Below are 23,885 nucleotides of genomic sequence, written 5' to 3'. Positions count from 1 at the left end.
ATTGGATCTTCACAGTGTCATTGAGGTTCTCCAAAATGATCTGAAAGCTTAATTGGAGTTGATTTGAAAAGGCAAACACCTGTCTATATAAGGTCCCAGGGTTGATAGTGCATGCCAAAGCACAAACCAAGCATGAAGACAAAGGAATTGTCTCTAGACCTCAGAGACAGGATTGTCTCGAGGCACAAGGCTGGGGAAAGTTACAGAAAAATTTCTGCTGCTCTGAAAGTTCCAATGAGCACAGTGGCATCCATCATCCATAAGTGGACGATGTTTGGGATCACCAGGACTCTTCCTAGAGCTTGCTGGCCATCTAAGCTGAGTGATCAAGTGAGAAGGTCAGGTAGATGATCAATAACCTGATGGTCACTCTGGCTGAGCTCCAGCGTTCTTATGTGCAGAGTGAAGAACCTTACAAAAGTACAACCATCTGTGCAGCAATCCACCAATCATCCCCGTCTGGAATTTGCCAAAAGCCATCTGAAGGACTCTTAGACCATAAGAAACAAAATCTCTGGTCTGATGAGACTAAAATTTAACTCTTTGGATCGAAAACCAGACGTTACGTTTAAAGAAAACCAGGCACCGCTCATCACCAGGCTAATACAATCCCTACAGTGAAGCATGGTGGTGGCAGCATCATACTGTGAGGATGTTTTTCAGCAGCAGGAACTGGAAGACCAGTCAGGATAGAGGAGAAGATGAATGCAGCAATGTACACAGACATCCTGTATGAAAACCTGCTTCAGAGTGCTCTTGACCTCAGACTGGAGCAACGGTTCATCTTCCAGCAGGACAATGACCCAAGGCACACCACTAAAATATCAATGGATTGGCTTCACAACAACTCGGTGAATGTCCTTGAGTGGCCCAGCCAGACCCCAGAATCCTATTGAACATCTCTGGAGAGATCTGAAAATGGCAGCACACCGTCGCCTCCCATCCAACCTGATTCTGCAAAGGGGAATGGGCAAGAATTCCAAAAGACTTGTGTGCCAAGCTTGTGGCATCATATTCAAAAAGAATTGAGACTGTAATTGCTGCCAAAGGTGCACCAACAAAGTGATGAGCAAAGGCTGCGAATACTTCTGTATGTGTTATTTTTCAGGGTTTTTATTTTTAATACATTTGCAACAATTAAAAAAAATAACATTGTCATCATGGGGTATTATGTGTAGAATTTTAAGAAAATATATATTGGACTAAGGCTGTAACATAAAATAATGTGGAAAAAGTGAAGCGCTATGAATACTTTCCGGATGCACTGTATATATTCTAATGAAATAGTGTAAACCTGACTGACTGCTTCACTTCCACTTTAATCCATGCTGACTTTATTGTGCAAGGCTGGACTAATGCTCCATCGTGAAATAAATGTATAATAGCTTTAATTCACCACGGCAGAAAGCTTGTAGTAGCAGGGCCACTGCTGTAGGTCTGGTTGAAGCCCATCAGCAGGGCCTCCCTCTCCCCTCCGTGGGCCCCTCCTCATCAGCTGCCTCACAATGACCTCTTGACAGTTTCTAAAAAGGAAAAACTGGGCCCAGGGCCAGAATTCTCCCCATGACCTCCTGCCATCATCCTGAAGAACATCATTTGGCCCTCTTAGAAACTGTTTGTTTTTGAAATGTCATTCATTAATCCGAGAACCCAATAATCACATGTAATAACAAAACTCAATGCAACTGATATCACTGAGGACCGTTTCTGCAGTCTTTTATGCTCATCTGCAAATAATTAGCGGTGCTTTCTAAAGAAAACATGGGTATTGCTATTAGTCATACTTAGATTTGAGGTTTTCAACCGCATTGAAATACTCTGGCAAGCTTGCAAAGAAATAAAAATGGATGTTGAAACATGGTAAAAAATGCTTTGGTGAAACCAATTATTTGGTTGCCGGCAAATTCCCTTGTTAGATAAGGTGAAATATTTTAATAGATCTAAGAGGGCATTTGAAGTATGCTAAAAATGCAGACTTTGCAAGTAGAAACAATGGACTTTGTATAATTAGCAAAAAGAAAAACAATGTTCTCATAATTTCTTGCATTTTGTTCACATAGCTATTTACATGTTCTACATGTACTAATTTAGCAGACGTGTTTGTCCAAAGGGACTTACAATCAAGGAGGCATATAGAGATTCAACAAGAGGCAATACACATAAGAAGTGCTGATGTTACAAAGGAACTGATAGTGCTCAGAGAATGAGGTGCTAGATTAAAGAGGTTGAAGTGTTTTTTTTTTTTTTTTTTTTTTTTTGAAGAGCACTGTGTTTCGACTGGTGGTTTGTCAAGCCCACTCACCTGTGTTAGGCACACTTCAAAATGCATTTCTTCACTTTTTTTTTTAAAGTATTTGAATGTATTTTTCAGTATTTAGCTTGTGGAAAGGCTGCTTCTGATGATCAATGATTCATATTATCTTTTCTATTCTATGTATCTTTTACTTTTGTATTATTATGCGGTAGTTATCAAAACTTATGATACAGATAGAAATCATTGTATGATATTTGTGCTTCAAATTCACATTTAAATAGTCTAATGTTCCCTCAAATTAAAAAAATAATAATAATAAATAAAAAAAAAAAATATATATATATATATATAGAGGTATATCAATATCAACATACCTCTTCATTTCCATTAGTCTTATTAGAGCTTCGCTGCAATCATTTATTGCAATTATGGTAAAATACTGCAGTTAATTGGTTGACAGCAATTTCCTTTACTAAAGTCATGTAATGTGATTTTACACTAAACATAAATGTAAAAATTTGGAAGAAAAAAAGTCTTCAAAAATACTGCAAAAATTGGTGAGCTGGCATTTTTTGTAGGTTTCCAGTACACACTTAGATATTGCTTGAGGCTAGTAGCAGGTTTGGCATGCTGTCCCGGGAGAGAACCCGGAGCTTGGAGAGAATTGAGCCCAGGGCTCTTGCCTGGTCGATGAGCATGTAAGGGGAGTACGAGATCAGGTGGTTCTCGAGAGCTTCCCGTGGTAAAGGAGTAAAGGGGGAGATGGGGTGGATGGGGGGTTTCTTCGGAAAACGAAGGTAAGGGAGTAATTTTAACCGGGCTACTTATAGTGAGTTTAGATTAATCTGATTGGCTAACTAATGAGTGTAGATGAGAGACCAGCTGGAGTCAATCATATCACATGCTCCTCTCGAAATTAGTTTGTGAAACTTCACTTATTTATTTTTGTTTTACTGTTTCCCCTTATGTTGCTTATTTTTTATTACAAATGTACAGTAATCTTATGATTGGTGTTTAGTTTTTGTCTTGTCCATGACACTGTGTGCAGCCTTTTTTACATACTGTAGTATTTACTTCAGCTTGTGGAAAGCTACTTGTGTTGAGCTTTGATTCATCGTTTGGCGTTCTAAAGTTTTTAACCTGTTAACAGTGTAAATACTCATTATAACAGTACATTACACTGGCTCAGGTTTTTTTCATTCATTCATTCATTCATTCATTCATTTTCTTGTCGGCTTTGTCCCTTTATTAAATCAGGGTCGCCACAGCAATGAACCGCCAACTTATCCAGCAAGTTTTTACGCAGCGGATGCCCTTCCAGCCGCAACCCATCTCTGGGAATCATTCATTCATTCATTCAATCATTCATTCATTCATTCATTCATTCATTCATTTTTCTTCGGCTTAGACTCAGAGGTCGCCACAGCGGAATGAACCACCAACTTATGCAGCATATGTTTTACGCAGCGGGTGCCCTTTCAGACACAATGCAGTACTGGAAAACACCCATATCGTCTCATTCACACACACACACTTATACATTACGGCCAGTTTAGTTCATCCAATTCACTTATAGCGCATTATGGATGAGCTGGGACTCAAACCAGCGACCTTCATGCTGTGAGGTGACAGTGTTAACCTCTGAGCCATCATGCCGTGGATCAAATAAATGAGCTGCCGCAAGAGAAAAAATTCCAGATATGATTTTTCTTTATTATTTGTAGTACGAGCACCTACAGTTTATTGTTGATGATTGTATGACACAATATATCAATAGACATCAATGGGAATCAGGCTGCGTTGTCCAAAATACCCAGAATGCATTGCGCTGTTACGACACATTCCCATTCTCTATTTAATTTTCTCTCTCTCTCATCTTCTCAGGTCCTCCAGATGTAGAACAGGCCTGTGAAGCAAGCGTCAGCACATGGAGCCCTAACGCGGGCCTGGACTCCAGTAGTGTGGGTTCAGCGTCCTGCCCTCCACAGGGCTGTATGCTCCAGCTGGAGTTCGCCTATCCACTGCTCCCAGACTCCCTCTCTGTCTGGGTCACCTTCTTCTCTCTGGAGGACACTGGACTGCCTGCAATCCAAGACATACTTCTGTTGACCCTCAGCGGTAACAACGTCTCGCTGGGCCCTCAGTACGTGTTCTGTGACACGCTGTTAACGCTGAAGCTGGATGTGAAAGAGGAGGTGTACGGCGTGCAGTTCTTCACCATGGAGCAGCATCTGGAAATTGACGCCACTCTGCTGACTTCAAAACCTGATAATCCTCTGTGCCGCTCCTGCCATCCTCTGCGCTACAGACTGCTTCGCCAGCCACCATTCACACACTCGCCACATGGGATCATCATTCAGGAACCCACTTTGAGATATGAGGACAGGTAAGGGCTATACGTTTTATCACATGGTGATGTTACCATAATTACGAAGGTGGACAAAGATTCAAACACTTGGTATATTTCAAGGGATAGTTCACCTAAACTCTGTCATTTACTCCAAACCTGACTTTCCTTTTATAGATAGATAGATAGATAGATAGATAGATAGATAGATAGATAGATAGATAGATAGATAGATAGATGGATGGATGGATGGATGGATGGATGGATGGATGGATGGATGGATGGATGGATGGATGGATGGATGGATGGATGGATGGATGGATGGATGGACCATATATAGATGAATATATAAATGGATGGATGATGTACGGACAATAGATAGATAGATAGATTGATAGATGGATGGATGGATGGATGGGTGGATGGGTGGATGGATGGATGGATAGATGGACCGATGGCTGGATGGATGGATTGAACATAAATAGATGGATGGATGTACGATAGATAGATGAATGGACGGATGGATGGATGGATGGATGGATGGATGGATGGATGGATTGACCAAATATAGATAGATGAACAGATGGATGGATGGATCATAGATAGATGCATGAATGGATGGACGGATGGATGGATTGACCATAGATAGATAGGTAGATGGATGGATGGATTGATGGACAGATGTGTAGATGGATGCATAGATAGATAGATGGATGGATGGATGGATGGATGGATGAATGGCTGGATGTAAGGATAGGTGGATGGATGGATGGATGGATGGATGGATGGATGGATGGGATGGATGGATGGATGTACGATAGATAGATGAATGGACGAATGGATGGATGGATGGATGGATGGATGGATGGATGGATGGATTGACCAAATATAGATAGATGAACAGATGGATGGATCATAGATAGATGCATGAATGGATGGACGGATGGATGGATTGACCATAGATAGATAGGTAGATGGATGGATTGATGGACAGATGTGTGGATGGATGGACCATAGATGGATGGATGGATGGATGGATGGATGGATGAATGGATAGATGGATGGATGGATTGACCATAGATAGATAGATAGATAGATAGATAGATAGATAGATAGATAGATAGATAGATAGATAGATAGATAGATAGATAGATAGATAGATAGATAGATAGATAGATAGATAGATAGATAGATAGATAGATAGATAGAGTATATATGCATCAATTTGATGATTATAACACCTAGAGAGGAATTATTTGGCCCTCCATTTCAAATTATTTACAGTGCTGTAATCAAAATTATGAACTTTTAAAAGGCTCTAAGCATTTTCCTTAAAAAGTCAACATGACAACCAACATTAAAAAAAAAAAACATTTTTTAGGGTACAAGCACTGCTGAAGACATTTCAAGGAACTAGAAGCTGATGAAGTAAAAGCAGATGCTTTCTGTGTTTTTGCCATGTGGTGTTGTGTGGATGTCTTCTGTGCTGTGTGTGAGGTCTTCAGACACGGCCTTTACTTGCTGGGCTCGGGGTTCAGGTCAGCTCCAAGAATTTCACAGCCAGCTTGTTGTCATCTGAGAGATTCGTGTCGAAGTGCTCCCAGGCAGTTTAACTTGATGGGATACTCATAAATACTGAGTGCCCACAAAACAGTGGGAGAGCGTTTGAAGAGCCTCTGCTTCTTTGATGGTAGCAGAAACAAACAGACGAGCTGACAGATAGATAGATAGATAGATAGATAGATAGATAGATAGATAGATAGATAGATAGATAGATAGATAGATAGATAGATAGATAGATAGATAGATAGATAGATAGATAGATAGATAGATAGATAGATAGATAGATAGATAGATAGATAGATAGATAGATAGATAGATAGATAGAGAAAAGTCAGTGAGCAGGGTGAGAGGAATCCTTAAGACTACTGCGTGCTGGGCGCAGACAGTGTTTGTTCTGGATGTCCTCTATGGCTGGCAGTTTGGTCTTTGTGCTGCGTTAAGCAGTGTTCACCACCCGCTCCAGTGCCTTGTGCTCAGCAACAGAGCAGCTTCCATACCAGACTGTGGCACAGTTGGTCAGGATGCTTTCTATTGTGCAGCGGTAGAAGTTCAGCAAGCCTTCTTGACCAGGCTGGAGGTGTTGGTGGTCCAAGAAAGGTCCTTTGAGGTGTGGGTCCCCAAGAACTTGAAGTATGAGGCAGTCTCAACGGCCATCCCATCGATGTGAATGGGATCATGTGTGCCTGTTCGCCCTTCCTTAAGTCCACAACGAGCTCCTTGGTCTTGGTGGTGTTGAGGAGCAGATTATTGTCAGTGCACCAAGTGGCCAGAATGTCTCATCATTGTTGCTGATTAGACCAATCACTCTGGTGTCATCTGCAAATTTGATGATGGTGTTGGATCTGTTCACAGGCCTAAAGTTGATGGTAAAAAGAGAGTAGAGGAAGGGGCTCAGCACGCAGCCCTGTGGTACGACAGTGTTGAGTGTGATGGAGCAGATGTGGGCTGATCTAACATTTTGAGGTCTGTTAGTGAGAAAGTCTATACCCCAGTTGCAGAGAGACGTGTCGATATCCAGGTCTCTAAGTTTGATCATTGACTTAGAGGGTAGGACAGTTTTGAATGTTAAGCTGAAGTCAACAAATGGCATTCGTCCATACATGTTTTTATTGTCCATTTGTGTGAATACAGAGTGCAGTGCTATGGAGACTGCATCTTCTGTAGCTGTAAGTTAAAAAACAAGAGGCTAAAGCATTGAAAATTTCCATTACTACCACTTGATTTAGAAGTTCAAATCAAATGGAGATTTTATAAATCTTCCTGATTGGTCTGCGTTAGGTGAAGAGGACAGATTGAGTGGCAAATCTAGCAAAATCCCCAAGGATAATCATAAATATATTTTTAAAATTGCTTTGAAGGGCTTAAAAACATGCATTCAAATGCAAGCTCCAGCATATTAGTTTGCCAGACAATGTGGTTCACACGGCGAGAAAACAGAACTCTGTGTCCACAGTTAAAATATTCTGCAAGATCTTTAATGTCGTGGGCCTATTATTCTGCCAGACGTCTTGGACATTGTGTTCAGATCATGGATTCTATCAAATGCTTAGAGATCAAAAATGAAAGCCCGACTGCCGATGCTGGATTTCTTGTAATGGATTGTGTTTGAATGTTTTGTCAGGACTAATATCCAAAACAAACTTTAAAATCAACTTATAAAATTGCACAGTGAGCAGAAAAGTGTATTAAGGTTCTTCTATGGTTTTACCATACCCATGACTAGGCCCATATGGAATCTGTGCGCGATTTTTAGCCCATCATTAATTCTGTTTATTTACTTGTGTAAATGTGTCTAAATTTATATTTATTCAGTTTTTAATTAATTTCAGAATTATCATTGACTAATATGAAAATATTTATATGATTTATTTACGGTATAGTTTGTAATATTTTCTGTCTTTGAGTAGATATATGAGAGATATATGTAGATACTGTATATGAGAGACTTGCTTTGCTTACCAAATAAAGTGATCTAGTTGGATTTGCATTATAAACAGCTGGTTCTTTTACAAGTTAAAAAGGTATTACTTTTTATTTCATATATTAAGGTTTTCGTTATGAAACACCCAAAATCATTCCGCATAGGTCCTCAGATTTTTAGCAAAATTCTGTGCAGAAATAGCAAAAAATGTCCGCAGATTCCTACTGGCCCTACCCATGACCTAGCTGGAACATAGAATTTGAAGGATCTCAGGAGGTTTTGTATAAAAGAATGTTCAATGTTCCTCTGGGGGGGGGAGTGTTAGGACTATTTTAAGGGCCTATTTTGGGGCCCCCAGAGATGCTGTCGTAATTTTCTGAAACAGATCCCCCGCAAGATCTCTATGCGGCCGCTGAGAGACACTTCAGCGCTGGTGAAGGTTGTGGACATTTACATTTCCTATTGTTTACATCCTTGCTACAACATACAGTTAGCGGTTGACACTATGTATGTAATAGAACAATTTTACCAAATAAAAATACTTACATGTTGCAGCTCACAATCCACAGCTTCTTCTGTTATGGTTGGAGCTCCTTCTTTGAGAAGTTTTAAGCCGAATCCAGCACTGAATCGGGAGACATTCTGGACGCTGTCCTTTGTCAAATGCTAGAGCTTTATCTTTTTTATAATTCTCTAGAACATAATTTAAACTAAACTGTAAGCACTTCTCTCTTTGTGTCGTGTCCTATGGAAGCCCAAAAAACAGAAACAGAACAAGCTCTGTGAAAATAGCAAGGTTTGGATGGCATTTTAGCTTTTTCTGCTATAACATAACATCTCTTCTGGCCACATCTCTTCGCTGCACAGGGCGTGTGTGCGCGTAACCTGAAGGGTTTATGACTTCATTAACTCGGATGTATTTTTTTGTAGTCCCCAAACTTTGTTTGCTGTAGGCTTTGCTAAGCTAACTCTGTAAAAGCCACTTGCTGCAGCCCAATCCGCATACTATCCGTCCTAAATAGAATTTAAAAATAGAATTAGTATGTCCCAAACTATAGTTTGTTGAAAGCAGTATGCCAGAGGTTCCCGGATGGTTTGCTATTTTTCTGTAAAAAATTAAAGCGTAGAAGCGTCCATACTCTAACCGCTGATATTGCCCAAAATACATTGCGCATTGGACACAAATTCGATTAGAACTACTAAAGTGTGTGAAAAGAGAAAATAAACCACGAACATGATGGACGCATGTAAAGAGTCTTCGGTAAAGATGTTTGAATGACGGTTAGTCAATATCTGGCCAACTAAAAAATATTTAAATCACATCATCTGTGTTATATTTCATCTGCAACAACAATACTGAACTGATACTGAACGTCTGAATGCAGAATTATCCAAAGACCTGTGGAGATTTCTCTGCATGAAAGACTCATGAATAGGCTGCTGCTTCTCTAATAAGGTAGGAAATTAAATATGACAGAAATGTGGATAGTGTGTGGATGATTGACAGGGGGCGTAACTAAGCAACACAACGATCTGTTAAAGAGGAAGTAGTATGTCCCAAAGCTTGCATACTCTTCTGTTGCACACTTAAAAGTATAAACTTTTCCTTCACAAAAAAATTTACATACTTTTAGGGTGTAGTATAAGTATGCGAATTGGAACGCAGCAACTGTCTCCCCTTAAACTTTGAGCACATTACTTTCAGAGATGTTGTTTATGTTCACACATCTACATTACATAAAAGCCCCTTTCACACATACAGACCTTTCCGGAAAATTACCGGCAATTTTTCGGAAAGGTTGTATGTGTGAACAGGCCCTTTTTGAAAATACCGGTAAATTCGTTCTGGCTTTTTTACCGGTAACATTACCGGTAATTTGCCGGAATGCTGCGCTGTGTGAATGCAGAAGGAAGATTGCCGGAAAGAGCGCGTGCACGTCTAGAACGTGCTAACGTGAGACGTCTGCTTTAGCCAATCAGAACAGTCAGACGCATTTACGTCCGCGCGGTTTATGAGAATAAAAGCCTTTGAATATTTTCCCAGACGCATTTAGCTGCTAGAAGTTTGTCAGAAAACGTTTATATGTTCTTCCAAATGCCAACTGTGTAATTAATCATCGATAAGATGCTTATGATAAGCCGCTGTTTGTATACCTTCAAGCTTTGCGTGTGCCTGCGAAACAGCCTGTGAGCGCCTGCACACACACATATTATGAACATCTCGACATGCGAAAGTGATCCTTCATTTGTTTTCATCGAAGTTGTTCACAATACTGATCATCCACAGAGTTTGTAATGTAGTCAAATGTTAACAAATACAAGCGCAGCCGTTTAAAGCTCATTTGTGGTGAATGATGTCAGAATTTACCGGTATTTTGGAATGGATGTGTTAACGGTCTTTTCTGGAAAAATTCCATTACGTCCTCGCCTGTGTGAACAGCATTTTTTTGAATATACCTGTAAAGTCGTTCAGGAAATTTTCCAGATATTTACCGGTATCAGTGTGTGAAAGGGGCTATTAACTAAAGATTAAAATATGTTATCCTAGCAGACCACCCTTTTAAAACCTCAGTACCAATTTGTACCAAACTAAATACTTTTGACAATCTTATTCTGAGGATGAACGGAGGTCTCAAGAGTTTGGACCACATGAGGGTGAGTAATTAATAACAGAATTTTCTTTTTTCGTAATTATTTAAAACATCAAATATTAGGATTTCATCTCTGTTATTCTCAGACGATGTTGTTCTTTTGGGTTCCTTGACCCTCAGCATGCACTGGGGTTGTTTAAAATGATTGGACCAACATACTTTAATGAGACAGAACCCAGCAGACACAGGGCATCAACATGACGTCAGATTGACCTTGTACCTCAACCTCATAGAGAAGTTGGATTTTGTTTGGAAATAAGAATCAGATTGACGTCAAAACCTAACGTCAGTCCAACATCCAACCTAAAATCAACAAAATATCAACATCTAATGATGTTAGAGCTTGACTTTGTGTGGCGTTCTCACTATGACATCTTTCAGATGTTGGATTTTGGTTGCCATACCTGATAAATAAATGTCTGTATTTGACATCAATATGACGTTGGTTTAAAACCTTGGCTCAACGTTGGATATTGGTTACTTTCCAACACAACCTAAAATCAACCAAATTTCAACATCATTTGATGTCTGTATTGGTCGTCAAAATAACGTTGTCTGTTGGCTTATGTCTTATGATGTGCCAGCCGGGATTCCTCCAGTCTTGCTTCTGCTCAGTTATTTCTCCTGTTTGTGTGTCCCATTGCACTTGCTGTCATCCATTAAATGCATTTATCATTCTCTTTTTCTGTCCTCTATGTGGGTGGTCACACAGTCTTGGTACTCCATCGCGGTGTGACAATTGACTAGCGGCCGTTTTCATATCGTCCAGGAAAACAAGGGCCATAAAATGTTTTGTGGTGCAAAAATTAAACGGGCGTTTCATCCTCCAGGTGCGAGCCTAGCTGGGCTCCAGTAGAGGCAGGCAATCAGTCATTGTGACCAGTGAAAGCAGCCCCAATCAGAGCAGCGGCTGGCTAAAAGAGGCAGGCTTTCTAATGAGGGCCCTTCAGCTACTATAGATCGCTGCGATACTGTATGGAGACTGATTAAACATCCATATCACTGCACACAAGCCCTGTTTTCATTCGCAGATTCATCAATATGGTTATGTCACAGAGTAACAAGGCAAACTTGCACAAGAATGTGTTTTATCTTGTGCTTTTTTAATGCATTGTTGAGACAAAAATAGCAGTGATGTCATTGTTTTCTCGCCCTAGAATTGTTTCTTGAGCACCAAATTTGATGTGTATTTAAATGTTTAGTCAAATTAGTCGATTCTTTTAGATTCTAATATTAGTATGTTACAGTTTTATATACAATACAGCACTTTACTTTGCAGTATCATTGTTTTGGAAAATAAAAAAGACAAAAGGAAAATAAAGTAAGAGTAGTAACCAGACACAAACTATTGGATGATCCATTCATATTTATGTTTTAGGCTTATAGCATTTATACACTCACTGGCCATTTTATTAGGTACACCTTACTAATATCGGGTTGGACCCCCTTTTGCCTTCAGAACTGCCTTAATCCTTTGTAGCATAGATTCAGCAAGATAATGGAAATATTCCTCAGAGATTATTGTCCATATTGAAATGATGGCATCACAGTTGCTGGAGACTTTTTTGAACTTTTTACTTACTTTATTAAGTAAAGTCAACTTGTCACTTTTTAGGGAATGGGTTTTGTCACTTTTTAAGTAAAGTCAACTTGTCACTTTTAGGGAGCGGGTTTACTTACTTTTTAACTAAAGTCAACTTGTCGCTTTTAAAGGAACGGGTTTACTCACTTTTTAACTAAATTCAACTTGTCGCTTTTAAGGGAGCGGGTTTACCCACTTTTTAAGTAAAGTCAACTTGTCGCTTTTAAAGGAACAGGTTTACTCACTTTTTAACTAAAGTCAACTTGTCGCTTTTAAAGGGAGTGGGTTTACCCACTTTTTAAGTAAAGTCAACTTGTCGCTTTTAAGGGAGCGGGTTTACCCACTTATTAAGTAAAGTCAACTTGTCGCTTTTAAGGGAGCGGGTTTACCCACTTATTAAGTAATGTCAACTTGTCGCTTTAAAGGAACGGGTTTACCCACTTATTAAGTAAAGTCAACTTGTCGCTTTTAAGGGAGCGGGTTTACCCACTTTTTAAGTAAAGTCAACTTGTCGTTTTTAAAGGAACGGGTTTACCCACTTTTTAAGTAAAGTCAACTTGTCGCTTTTAAGGCAACGGGTTTACCCACTTATTAAGTAAAGTCAACTTGTCGCTTTTAAGGGAGCGGGTTCACCCACTTTATTAAGTAAAGTCAACTTGTCGCTTTTAAAGGGAACGGGTTTACTCACTTTTTAAGTAAAGTCAACTTGTCGCTTTAAAGGGAGCGGGTTTACCCACTTTTTAAGTAAAGTCAACTTGTCGCTTTAAAGGGAACGGGTTTACCCACTTATTAACTAAAGTCAACTTGTCGCTTTAAAGGGAGCGGGTTTACCCACTTATTAAGTAAAGTCAACTTGTCACTTTTAAGGGAGCGGGTTTACCCACTTTTTAGGTAAAGTCAACTTGTCGCTTTAAAGGGAACGGGTTTACTCACTTTTTAAGTAAAGTCAACTTGTCACTTTTAAGGGAACGGGTTTACCCACTTATTAAGTAAAGTCAACTTGTCGCTATTCAGGCAAAAAAAAAAAATACTACAATTAAAGTAAAATAAATAATCACTTTTTACAGTAAGAAACTTTTACACTATTTTCTCAATTATGTTAGCAGGTACATCACTCAGTCGCTTAGTTTCTGTTGAAAAGTCATGGCAGAACAGCTCACTGTGAAGATTTTCCCCACATATCTTTTGTTCGCCATCTGTTTCGTTTTGTTTTTCTGTAGTAATCTGCAGAGATTGTGTCTTAGTTGAAGGTCAGCATTGCACGAATTCCCCGTTTTTGTCTGCAGCTCGTCTGTGGTGGCTTCCAGCAGCTTCTCTTTCATTCATAAAGCAGCCCTTGATGGATCTCTTGGGTTGAGTTGTGGTGGGACCAAACATCTGTGGTTTGGTAAATTATACGATTGAGGTTATGTTGTTGTTTTATTTAGCCATGTGAACTCTGATTTTGATTTTAAACGACAAATTATTTCCATTCCTTTGAAGCAATTACGTTTCTCGATCATCGTTCTTGAAGCCGTGAGCAGCTGCACAGAAGGCTTTGCTTCACGAGACGCATCTCTTTTATTTCTTTTGAAGGTATAGAGTGAATACTGTACTGTGATTTTTCCAGCATCTGGGCTGAAAGAGAGGAGCACCTTCAGAAAGACTGGCTTCTGTGAGGATGAGTGTGCTCCTCTATAGAGCTCAATTACAAGACCAGACACCAAGGACTCATGAATCTCACATTTACTGCATAGTTTGTTTTAAAGTCCAGCTGTGTTGAAGTGCAGACAACATTGCAGTAAAAAATTCCCCAATTTTATTGTATATGTGATAAATGCTAGAGAGCATTCTCATTTCTTTTCTTAGCCTGGTAAAAGAAATGTTTAGTATTCTCATTTCAGATCTACTATATATTTAAAGGAATGACTCACCACAAACTTTATTTATTTATTTATTTATTTATTTATTTATTTATTTATTTATTTATTTATTTATTTATTTATTTATTTATTTATTTATTTATTTATTTATTTATTTATTTATTTTGTTTTTGTTTTGTTATATCATTAATTATTGTATTATTTAATAATGATGTATTATTGTTATTTAGTTTTGTTATTTATTGTTGTTGTTATTATTAATAATAATAATTGTATTATAATAATAATTATTATTATTATTATTATTATCATCATCATTACTATCATTACTTTAAACTTTTATTAGTTATTAATGATTTTTTATTGTTAATATTTAGTTTTGTCATTTTGTAATATTATTATTATTATTATTATTATTATTGTTGTTGTTGTTGTTATTTAGTTTTGTTATTTATTATTATAATTATGATTATTTATTTTATTTTGTAATAAATATTTATTTATTTATTTATTTTTATTAGTTTTTTTTATTTTAGAAATAAAGAAATGACTCTTATTTATTTATTTATTTATTTATTACTGATTTCTTCTTGTTATTATTTTTTATTATTAGTATTATTTAGTTTTTAATTATTTATAATTTTGTTTTGTTATTGTCGTTATTCATTTAATGATTTATTTGTTTAATTTTATTGTTTATTAATGATTTATTATTATTATTATTATTATTATTATTATTATTAATAATAATAATAATATTATTATTATTATTATTATTATTAATTATTATTTTTATTAATGTTTATTAATGTTTATTATTATTATTATTATTATTATTATTACCATTTATTTATTTTGTTTTAATGACTCACCACAAATTTTTATTGATTCATTTATTTATATTTGGTTTTTTTGTAACTTTTATGAGACAAAAAGTCAGAATATCAGACTCCCACAGAAACAAATTTATCTAATAAAATAATAATAATAATAATAATGGTAAAAAATAATCATCATCAAACAATAACAATCATCAATTATAAACATTAAAAATCGAAAGAAATATATAATTAAAATATTTTTAATAATCAAACTTTATTCATTACATAAAAAATCTAACATAAAAGTGTGAGTGGGTTAAATGTTTTTCCTTTTTTACATCTTGGATGTAAAAATATTGTTTGAATGTCCTTTGAATGACATTAACCTACAGTAAATTGAAATTTAGGAATAAAAGGGATCTCTGGATAGAACCAAACTTACAAGTGTTGATAGAAATTACGCCATTATGATTTGAGTTTGTGAAACTGCTGATGCTTTTACCATGCAGTTTTAGCTGTTGTAGTGTCTGGTTACTATCTTACTGAACTGCCTGTTTGCTTCCTGAACACTGTCAGTGTTTAACTCTCCTGCTCTGTTGACTTAAGAGTGAAGGGCTCGTAGTGGCTGTGTTTTCCCACAGTACCGCAGGGTGTCCCGCACGGGAATAGCCATGATGTCACGAGCTACCACACATTCCAGCACAGAGGCTTGAAAATGTCGTTATCGCCAGAAAATACAACAACAAGACTGCGCTGTGATGGATGACACTGTTTGAGATTCAGTTTCTTTATATTCAGAGGTTGTTGCTAGAAGGGATACAGCTGTGACTGGAAGTTAACAAACATTATTTATATAATTGATTAACTAACACATTAAATAGTATTTTATTATCGTCTATCCTAGGGTTCTATAAGCTTAACCATCATCACAGTAATGTAAAAATCGTAATTATACCCAGTATTATTCATATGATTTATTAAATTACCTATTAAATTGTATTTTATTAGCGTCTATCCTAGGGTTCTATAAGCTCAACCATCATCACAGTAATGTAAAAACAGTAATTATATGTATTATAAGTATTATTCATACTATTTTTTAAGTTACCTGTTAAATTTGTATTTTATTAGTGTCGATTTCCACCCTATTCTGAAAAAAAATGACACTTTGAACCAACTTAAAAAAATTATTGTAATTTTTAAAGCTATTATTAGCTCAAAGTGTTATTTAACTTTAGTTCAAACTACACAATTTAATTTAATCGAAATAAAAAATATTTATTGTGGTCAAGAAAAAAAAAATTACATTTGCAAAAAAGTTAAAATGTTGTTTAATATAGAGAGACTAAATATATTAATTACTTTATCTTTCATCTTTTTTAACCTTAGATTAAAATATAATCTTGCGTTGAACAAACCTAAAAAAAAAATACAATAATTTGTTATATATAATAAAATACCCTCAAATTATAGTTTTGACTTGAAAATAAAAAATTAAAAAGGTATTTTAATATTAACCAAAATATTTATTCTGCCCAAAGTAAAACAAAATCATCTCAGGCTCAATCTAAAACCTTTATATACATTCTGGAGAGCGCCAAATACGTCCCAGGAGCTACGTTTTTTTGCTGTTTTTGCCAATCCACAAGAGGCCGCTGTGTACGCTTTTTAAAATCTCAAATTTCTCTTGTATGTGCCATTCACACCTGCTGTTCTAATGTAAATCCACCAGAGGCTGCAGTCAGCTGACTGTCCGATCGATCAACCTTCTCCTTCCCTAAACACAACCGATAGTGTTTTCAAAAACAATTTAGAAAAAGAAAAGCCCTCGCCTAATTTTTACCACATTTTCTGATTTTACCACATTCTCAACCTATTATTTAGGTGTTTATATTACTTGTCTATTCTGTTTTATCTTACCCTCTTTTTGGAACCAATCTTCACTGGACTCTTCAACTCCTCTCTGCATCTCAAGTCAGCTGATGTACATGACTAGCTACTGGGAAAACTGGTAAGAGCGGAAAAGCATCCATATGGAGATAAGCGGTCAGCTGATAGGCGCAAAAAGGAATTCAGGAATACATAATTCGCGATCTCCAGAAATGTACATAGGGCTACGTTTTCAGAATGAGCCTATGTTGAAAAAATACATTGACTCAAAGGCAAAATATTGTCAACATAGGATCATTGTGAAAATATCCCCTATATACATTTCTGGAGATCGCGAATTATGTAGCCAGAAATAGGTATGGCTGCATTTCAGCTTTAAAAACGAACGTTACGGGGCGATAAGACGCTGTTCCTTTTGGCGCTACCAGCTAACCCAGTGGTCACCAAACTTGTTCCTGGAGGGCCGGTGTCCTGCAGATTTTAGCTCCAACCCTAATAAAACACACCTGAACAAGCTAATCAAGGACTTGCTAGGTATACTTGAAACATCCAGGCAGGTGTGTTAAGGCAAGTAGGAGCTACAACCTGCAGGGACACCGGCCCTCCAGGACCGAGATTGGTGACCCCTGAGCTAACCGCTTACCTCCACAACACATTCGTCAGCGGATTTGAGACTTGAGACAAGCTGACCATGACGACGGGGTACAAGTCCAACGAAGAACGGTTTCAAAAAGCGGGTAAGACAAAAAAAGAAGCCGAAAAATAAAATAAACAAGTAAATAACAGGGTGAGAATGTGGTAAAAACGTGGTAAAAATCAGGTGAGGACTTTTTTTTTCTGGATTGCTTTTTAAAATGGTCGGGTAGATTTAAGGATGTGGGTTGGCGCTGGTCAATCAGTGCTTTTGAAAACACTATTGGTTGGGTTTAGGGAAGGAGAAGGGTGAGTCAGTCAGTCAGTCAGTCAACAGCGGCCTTTGGTGCATTTACGCAGGAACAGCAGGTGTGACTGGCACTCGCGAGGGAAATTTGAGTTCTCAAAAAGTGTACACAGCGCCCTCTGGTGGATTTGCAAAAAAACACCGTACCTCCTGGGACTTATTTGGCGCTCTTCAGAAATGTCTATAGTGGTAAGTTTTCAGAATGAGCCTGGGTTGAATAAATGAATTAGTTTAGATTGACTTAAAATCGAACTAAAATTGTACTTTGGACTAAGCTATAATAATTACATATAACATATAACGTTATTTTGTTTGGCGTTAATTAACATAATTAACTTAATTAACCTAGTTAAGTATTTAAATCACTCTTTAAGCTGAATACTAGTATCTTTCAAAATAACTAGTCAAATAGTTTGTCATCATAGCAAAGACTAACGAATCAAGTTATTAAAAATTAATTATAAAAATTATTATATGAACATTTGTTGAAAAAAATATCCCTCCGTTAAACATCACTTAGAAAAATCTTTAGAAAAAAATACAAATTTCATAGGAGGGTGAACAATTTTGTCTTCAACTGTATAAAGCATTATATTTGCATGTTTATTTTTAAGAAGAGCATTTTAGTGCTGCAAAAAAAGCTTCAGTTTCTCAAATAAATGATTATGATTTTACAAACAAACAGCCTCGCCGCAAAAATTCGTAACGTAACCGCGAGACATTGATGGCTAAATTGATACTTGCTCGATTCGACGGGGGCAAAATATCTTTACCTCGAGCCAACGGTCTACCTCAGGAGTCACTGTGGCTGTTAAGGATAGCAGCAGAACTCTTTTAGCTTTTGCTCTGCCTCTCCACAACAAACATGTCTTAAAAAAACACAGCCACAAGACCACATCGCGGGCCAAGATCTTCCAGCTCCTGCCTTTTGGGGGTTGGCTCAGACTCTGCATGCAGTTCTAGCAAAGTGTCCTCTGGCACTGGACGGTTCTCACACCACTGAGTTCTCTCTGACCCATATTTGACTGTTTGGGACGTCTGCAGCTGGACCAGCTTTTGGGGTTTTAGAACCTCGTGATGGAGCTGATTGAGAATCGGTGTGGGGTTTTATTTATATTATTTTTTTTATTTTATTTTTAGCTTAGGTCACATACAGTTGTATTTACCCTCCTGAATTATTAGCCCTCCCTGTATACCCCTCAAACTTTTGTTAAACGGAAAGATTGTTTTTATTCAGCTTAAAGTGCTACTTAAAGGCTTAGCTATTTAGGTTAATTAGGCAAGTTAGGGTAGTTATGCACACACAGCGTCCATTTCTCCCAGATAATAGCAGAAATACTGATTCATCTGACCACAGTGCACATTTCCACTGTGTGATGGTCCACCTGAAATGCCTCCTAGCCCAGAGAAGTCAACGCCACTTTCGGACACTGTTAATGTAGGGCTTCCTTTTAGGCTTACAGGCAGGGCTTGACATTAACTACCGCCAAATGCGGGTAGATTTCAGCTTTGGGTTAGAGAGCTGCTCCCACTAACCAGGATGATCACACGCACGGTGAGATGCAGGCTCTCTTCACATACTGACGAGGGCTATAGTATTGCGCGTATGGCTTATGTGATGTGTAGAGTGTTTAGTGCTCTGTAGTCAGATTCTGTTTTAAAAATCGATGTTGCCGCTTTTGCTTTAATTATTATTTGAACAGATTTTAAATGGGGCTAACGTTAAATGTGTGCACATGATCATTCTTTCATTATCGCACACAGCATGTTTTTCACCTGCTTTCTTTTGCTTACAGTTATTTTTCTATTTGGTTTAATTATCATCTTTTACAATAACATTGCTTTAATAGGAGATTAACTTACCATTTACTTATAGTTAACTGGTGATCCGGGACCTTAAGCCTCGACAGACTACTGTGCATAGTTTGGGGTGGGGGCTAATTATTCTGACTTCAACTGTACATGACAATAGTCATTTTTAAAATGTTTTTTTTTTTTAAAGAAGTGTTTTGTTAAATAAAAAGTGCAATTATACAGCTATATTTAGCTTGTTTTTTTATTATTTTTAATTAGCTAAAATTTGTAGCTTAGAAATAATTAGTTATTTGTTTATTTATTTATTTATGGTGTGGCCAGAGAAAAATTTGATAAATCCTTAATGTTGAGTCCTAAAAAGTCATGTGAAATAAGAAGTAATTGCAATGTAACACTTTGAAACCACAACCCGTTTGCTCATGCTCACTAAGCAAGCTCATACACAACACACACAAAAAGTGAAATGAATGAAGAGGCATGTGGACATTACACAAAATCTTGTAACTAATAAATTAAGTAACTTTAGCATGAAAAGTCACATTCATGCATATAAAATATATTTTCCCAACAACAAAATTATGGCTAATGAAAATGGCAAGTGGCTAGTAATGTTTCCTGAAGGATCGGAGATCACGGTAGTTCAGCTTAAGCTTGTACCCTTGTCATTTATTCAAGATTCCTTGAATCATTTAATGATGTTGTGCACTATTGAAGGTTAAATATCCAAATGTCTTCCTATCTTTCTTTGAAGAACATTGTTTTTAAACATTTCAATCCTTTTATCACGTAATTGTTGGCAAACTGACGATCATCTAGGCATCTTTGCTCCAAAAGGACTAGACCTATCTTGGATGCTGCTTTTGTACCAAATCATGATTACCTGTTTCAAATCAAATCATTATTTAACCAATTTATGTTGATTTGATTAGATTTTGATTTGATTTGATTTGATTTATTTTTAATAAAAAATATTATACATAAAATATTATTCACAAAAAATGCAACATAGTCGAAAATGGAGTGGGATGAAGCACAAGCTTATTATTTTCCCACCCCATTACCACATACATCATTCGTCTATACTAAAACTTATTTCTTCTTTTACTTATCTCTTCTTTTCAAATTAAACATATTGTATCCTTTTAGGCATTCTTGACATATCATACGTTTGAATCCATTTGTACCTTTACATTTTGTAACATAGACCCAAAGAAAAAAATAGTTATACATTTAATTACATTTACATTTACACAATTACATTTACATTTATACATTTACATTTAATACACACAATTGCTGGTCTGAATGACAAGAAAGGATGTATATTTACAAATGAAATGAAGCTGGCCAGACAAAACATGAAATATTTTGTGTTCATATATCAACGAAGTTCAAGTCAAAGTAAATTTGGAATGTGTTTACAAATAAGTGGCTTTATTGGTTACAAAAATCACTGTAAGAGTGCTGTGTTATGACTATAAAAACATGTAGCAATTGATGTGCTGGTTATTTAAGCTGGGGATGGCCTGAGGGAAAAAAAAAACGTTTAGATGTCTTAGTGCATGTAGCTAAGATCTGTAGCGTCTGCCTGAGGGACGAAGTGTGAACAGGGAAGGAATATACCCGAACCAGCTGTGAGGCTTTCCGCACACTGCGCCATCCCTCCAACTTTGTGTTCGTGCAGGCGGAAAGTTAAAGGATCTGAGACACATTTGTGCAGACAGAGGTTTTAAGGTTGATCTGAGTCGCGATTAAAATGTTTTCGTTAACCCGAGCCTCATAAGGGGCTGAATTCGAAAGCAGGAAGACTTTAATATTTTTTTTTTCCTGGAAAGAAGGGGAGTTAAGGACTGTTAACACAGGCAGATGGGCGTATTGTCCAGGAGAAAAGCGCTGCCTCCTCAATTGATCCTGTGCTCCCTCCGCCTCCTTTATCTGCCGCTCTATTCTTGGCGTTTCATTGTGAGCTGGAGATAAATAGAATGAAAGAGGAAATGCGTTTTATGGAACAAGGGGATCCAGGGTTATTTGGGTGGTCTGTGTGGCAGATTCTGAGCTGTTGAGCTTAGGCTGTATGTCTACATTAGACCAGATAACTTTATTTTACCTTTATATGTAGTCATTTAGCAGATGCTTTTGTTCAACTTGGCTTACAATTGAGGAGGCATTCAGCGATTCAACAAGAAGAGGCAATATGCACAAGAAGTGCCGATTATCCAAAGGAACTGTTTGTGCTCAGAGAATTAAGTGCTTGAATTAGGATTTTTAAATTAAATTAGGATTTATTTTGATGGTTCATTTGATGAATTTAAGTTACATTGCATCTACATGCCAACTAATTCTCATTAAATTATAAGCAGACTGTTAGGTTGGGGTTAGGGTTAGTGTAAGTAGACATGTACTTGCAAAGTAGTCAGTTAAATGTCTGTTAAAGGAACATATCAACAGATATTAAACAGACATTTCACTAACACTCAAATGGACCATCAAAATAAGGTGTTACAGAGTGTTACAGAGAGTTTTGTTGTTGTTGTTGTTGTTTATTATTATTTTTGAAATGGTGTGATTGCAAGAATGTGTCTAGTGCAAAAACTGGTGCAAATATCAGTTAAAGTGTCATAGAGATGCAGAGGTGTAAAGAGTACCTTAAAACCATACTTGAGTAAAAATACAGATACCTTACTGTAAAAATTAGTATAAGTTACAAGTCACCAATTCCAATAAGACTTGAGTAAAAGTATTAAAGTATCCATTTTTAAAATAACTTAAGTATTTTAATCATATGTAAGCTCGAATAACACCAAGAAGGGTTTTATTTCCTAATATAGAAATTAAATTAAATATAAACACTTCAATGTTTCAAAATGGCAGAACAAAAGAGATTTAAAAAATAGAACAAAAAGTCTCAAACTCAAATGTTCAAAAAAGGCACAAACAATAACAAAAAAGTAGTAAAACGTAGTAAAAAAATTTCAGAGCTAACTTTCATGTGATTCACCTCTTAAAAACATACTTTTATTTTGAGTAGTTTTTCAATTGATTAGGATGTATTCTCTGTAATAAAGTTAAACAAAGAGTAGCAGTGTTATTTTTCAACTTAGTAAACTACATATAAATTCAATGAAAAATACATCACAAACTCACAACAGAATGCACCTGATGCAAAATGCTTAATTTCAGTAATACATTTGTTCACGTTGCACACAAAAAATAAGCTAAAACATAGTCAAGTCATGTTGCAGTGGTTTTTGTCATATCAGTAACTGTATTAAATTCACATTAGATTAACATTTAATACACTCTCACCTTAATGTGTTTTCTCAAATTTGACGATACATTCTTAAAAAAGATGCCGACTTGTCGCACACATCCACAAAGTAACGAGTAACAAGAAGCGTCCGTTCAAATGTAGTGGAGTAAAGAGTACATATATTCAATCATAAATGTAGTCAAGTAGAGAGGAAAAGTTGCTTATATTTTTAATACTCAGTACAAGTACAACGTAACCAAAAACATACTTAAGTAAAGTAACAAAGTCCATTTACTTAAGTACTTTACACCACTGGAGAGATGAAAGAGTTTTCTACAGGTTTTCTACAGGTGGTTTGTCAAACCCACTTACCTATATGAGGGGTACACAGAATTGCATGTTATGAGGTGCAGTGCGCATGCAATGCGCGTTGCGGTGCATTATACTTCTGCGCGCTGTCTGTGTTCTTCTGTAATTACACTTTCGAAACGCTAGCTGGCAGTGAGGTGGTGGGCCGGAGCATAAAAAAGGAAGGTTTGTAAAAACAGCAGCTTTTTTCATGAGACCAGTGAAAACCATTAAAAAAAAACTGCAACCGAAGCCTTATTTAGAACTACACATTTTGTTGATTAGAAAAACAAGGTATTTTCTTACAGGAAAGCCAAACTGTGCTTAAAGACTAACAAACATAATCTCCACTCTCGCCGATGTCCAACTCGGAGCAACTACAATGGTTGGATGAGTGTCGTCTATGTTAAAAATGCTTTACGTTTGGTGATGATTTCAGTAAAATCTGAAAGTTGCTTTATGTTGCAAAATTGATAATCCGTACAAACGTACATTGTAATGCATGATTTGTTAAAAATTGTTAGTGGCAAGTAAAAATATTGTAGAGTAGAAGTAATAATTTTAAAATATAAATACTTGCAGAGGTTTACAGAAATAAACTGTTGCATATTGATATTTATCAGTTTCCTACCTTGTTAAAT

The 23,885-nt window shown here is 36.7% G+C and overlaps 1 protein-coding gene across 4 annotated transcripts in view; it reads left to right on the top strand.

The window, feature by feature from the left end:
• pappab (pregnancy-associated plasma protein A, pappalysin 1b) overlaps positions 1 to 23,885 on the top strand; it is a 252,884-nt gene that overhangs the window by 119,772 nt on the left and 109,227 nt on the right. For all 4 annotated transcript variants that reach the window (XM_073949695.1, XM_073949694.1, XM_009301935.5 and 1 more), the window contains 1 exon segment: positions 4,139 to 4,640. In XM_073949695.1, coding sequence (XP_073805796.1) covers positions 4,139 to 4,640 — 502 coding nt within the window.

This window comes from Danio rerio, chromosome 5 (assembly GCF_049306965.1).
Source record: "Danio rerio strain Tuebingen ecotype United States chromosome 5, GRCz12tu, whole genome shotgun sequence".
NCBI classification, from domain to species: domain Eukaryota; kingdom Metazoa; phylum Chordata; class Actinopteri; order Cypriniformes; family Danionidae; genus Danio; species Danio rerio.
This window is presented reverse-complemented; position numbering and strand designations above follow the sequence as displayed.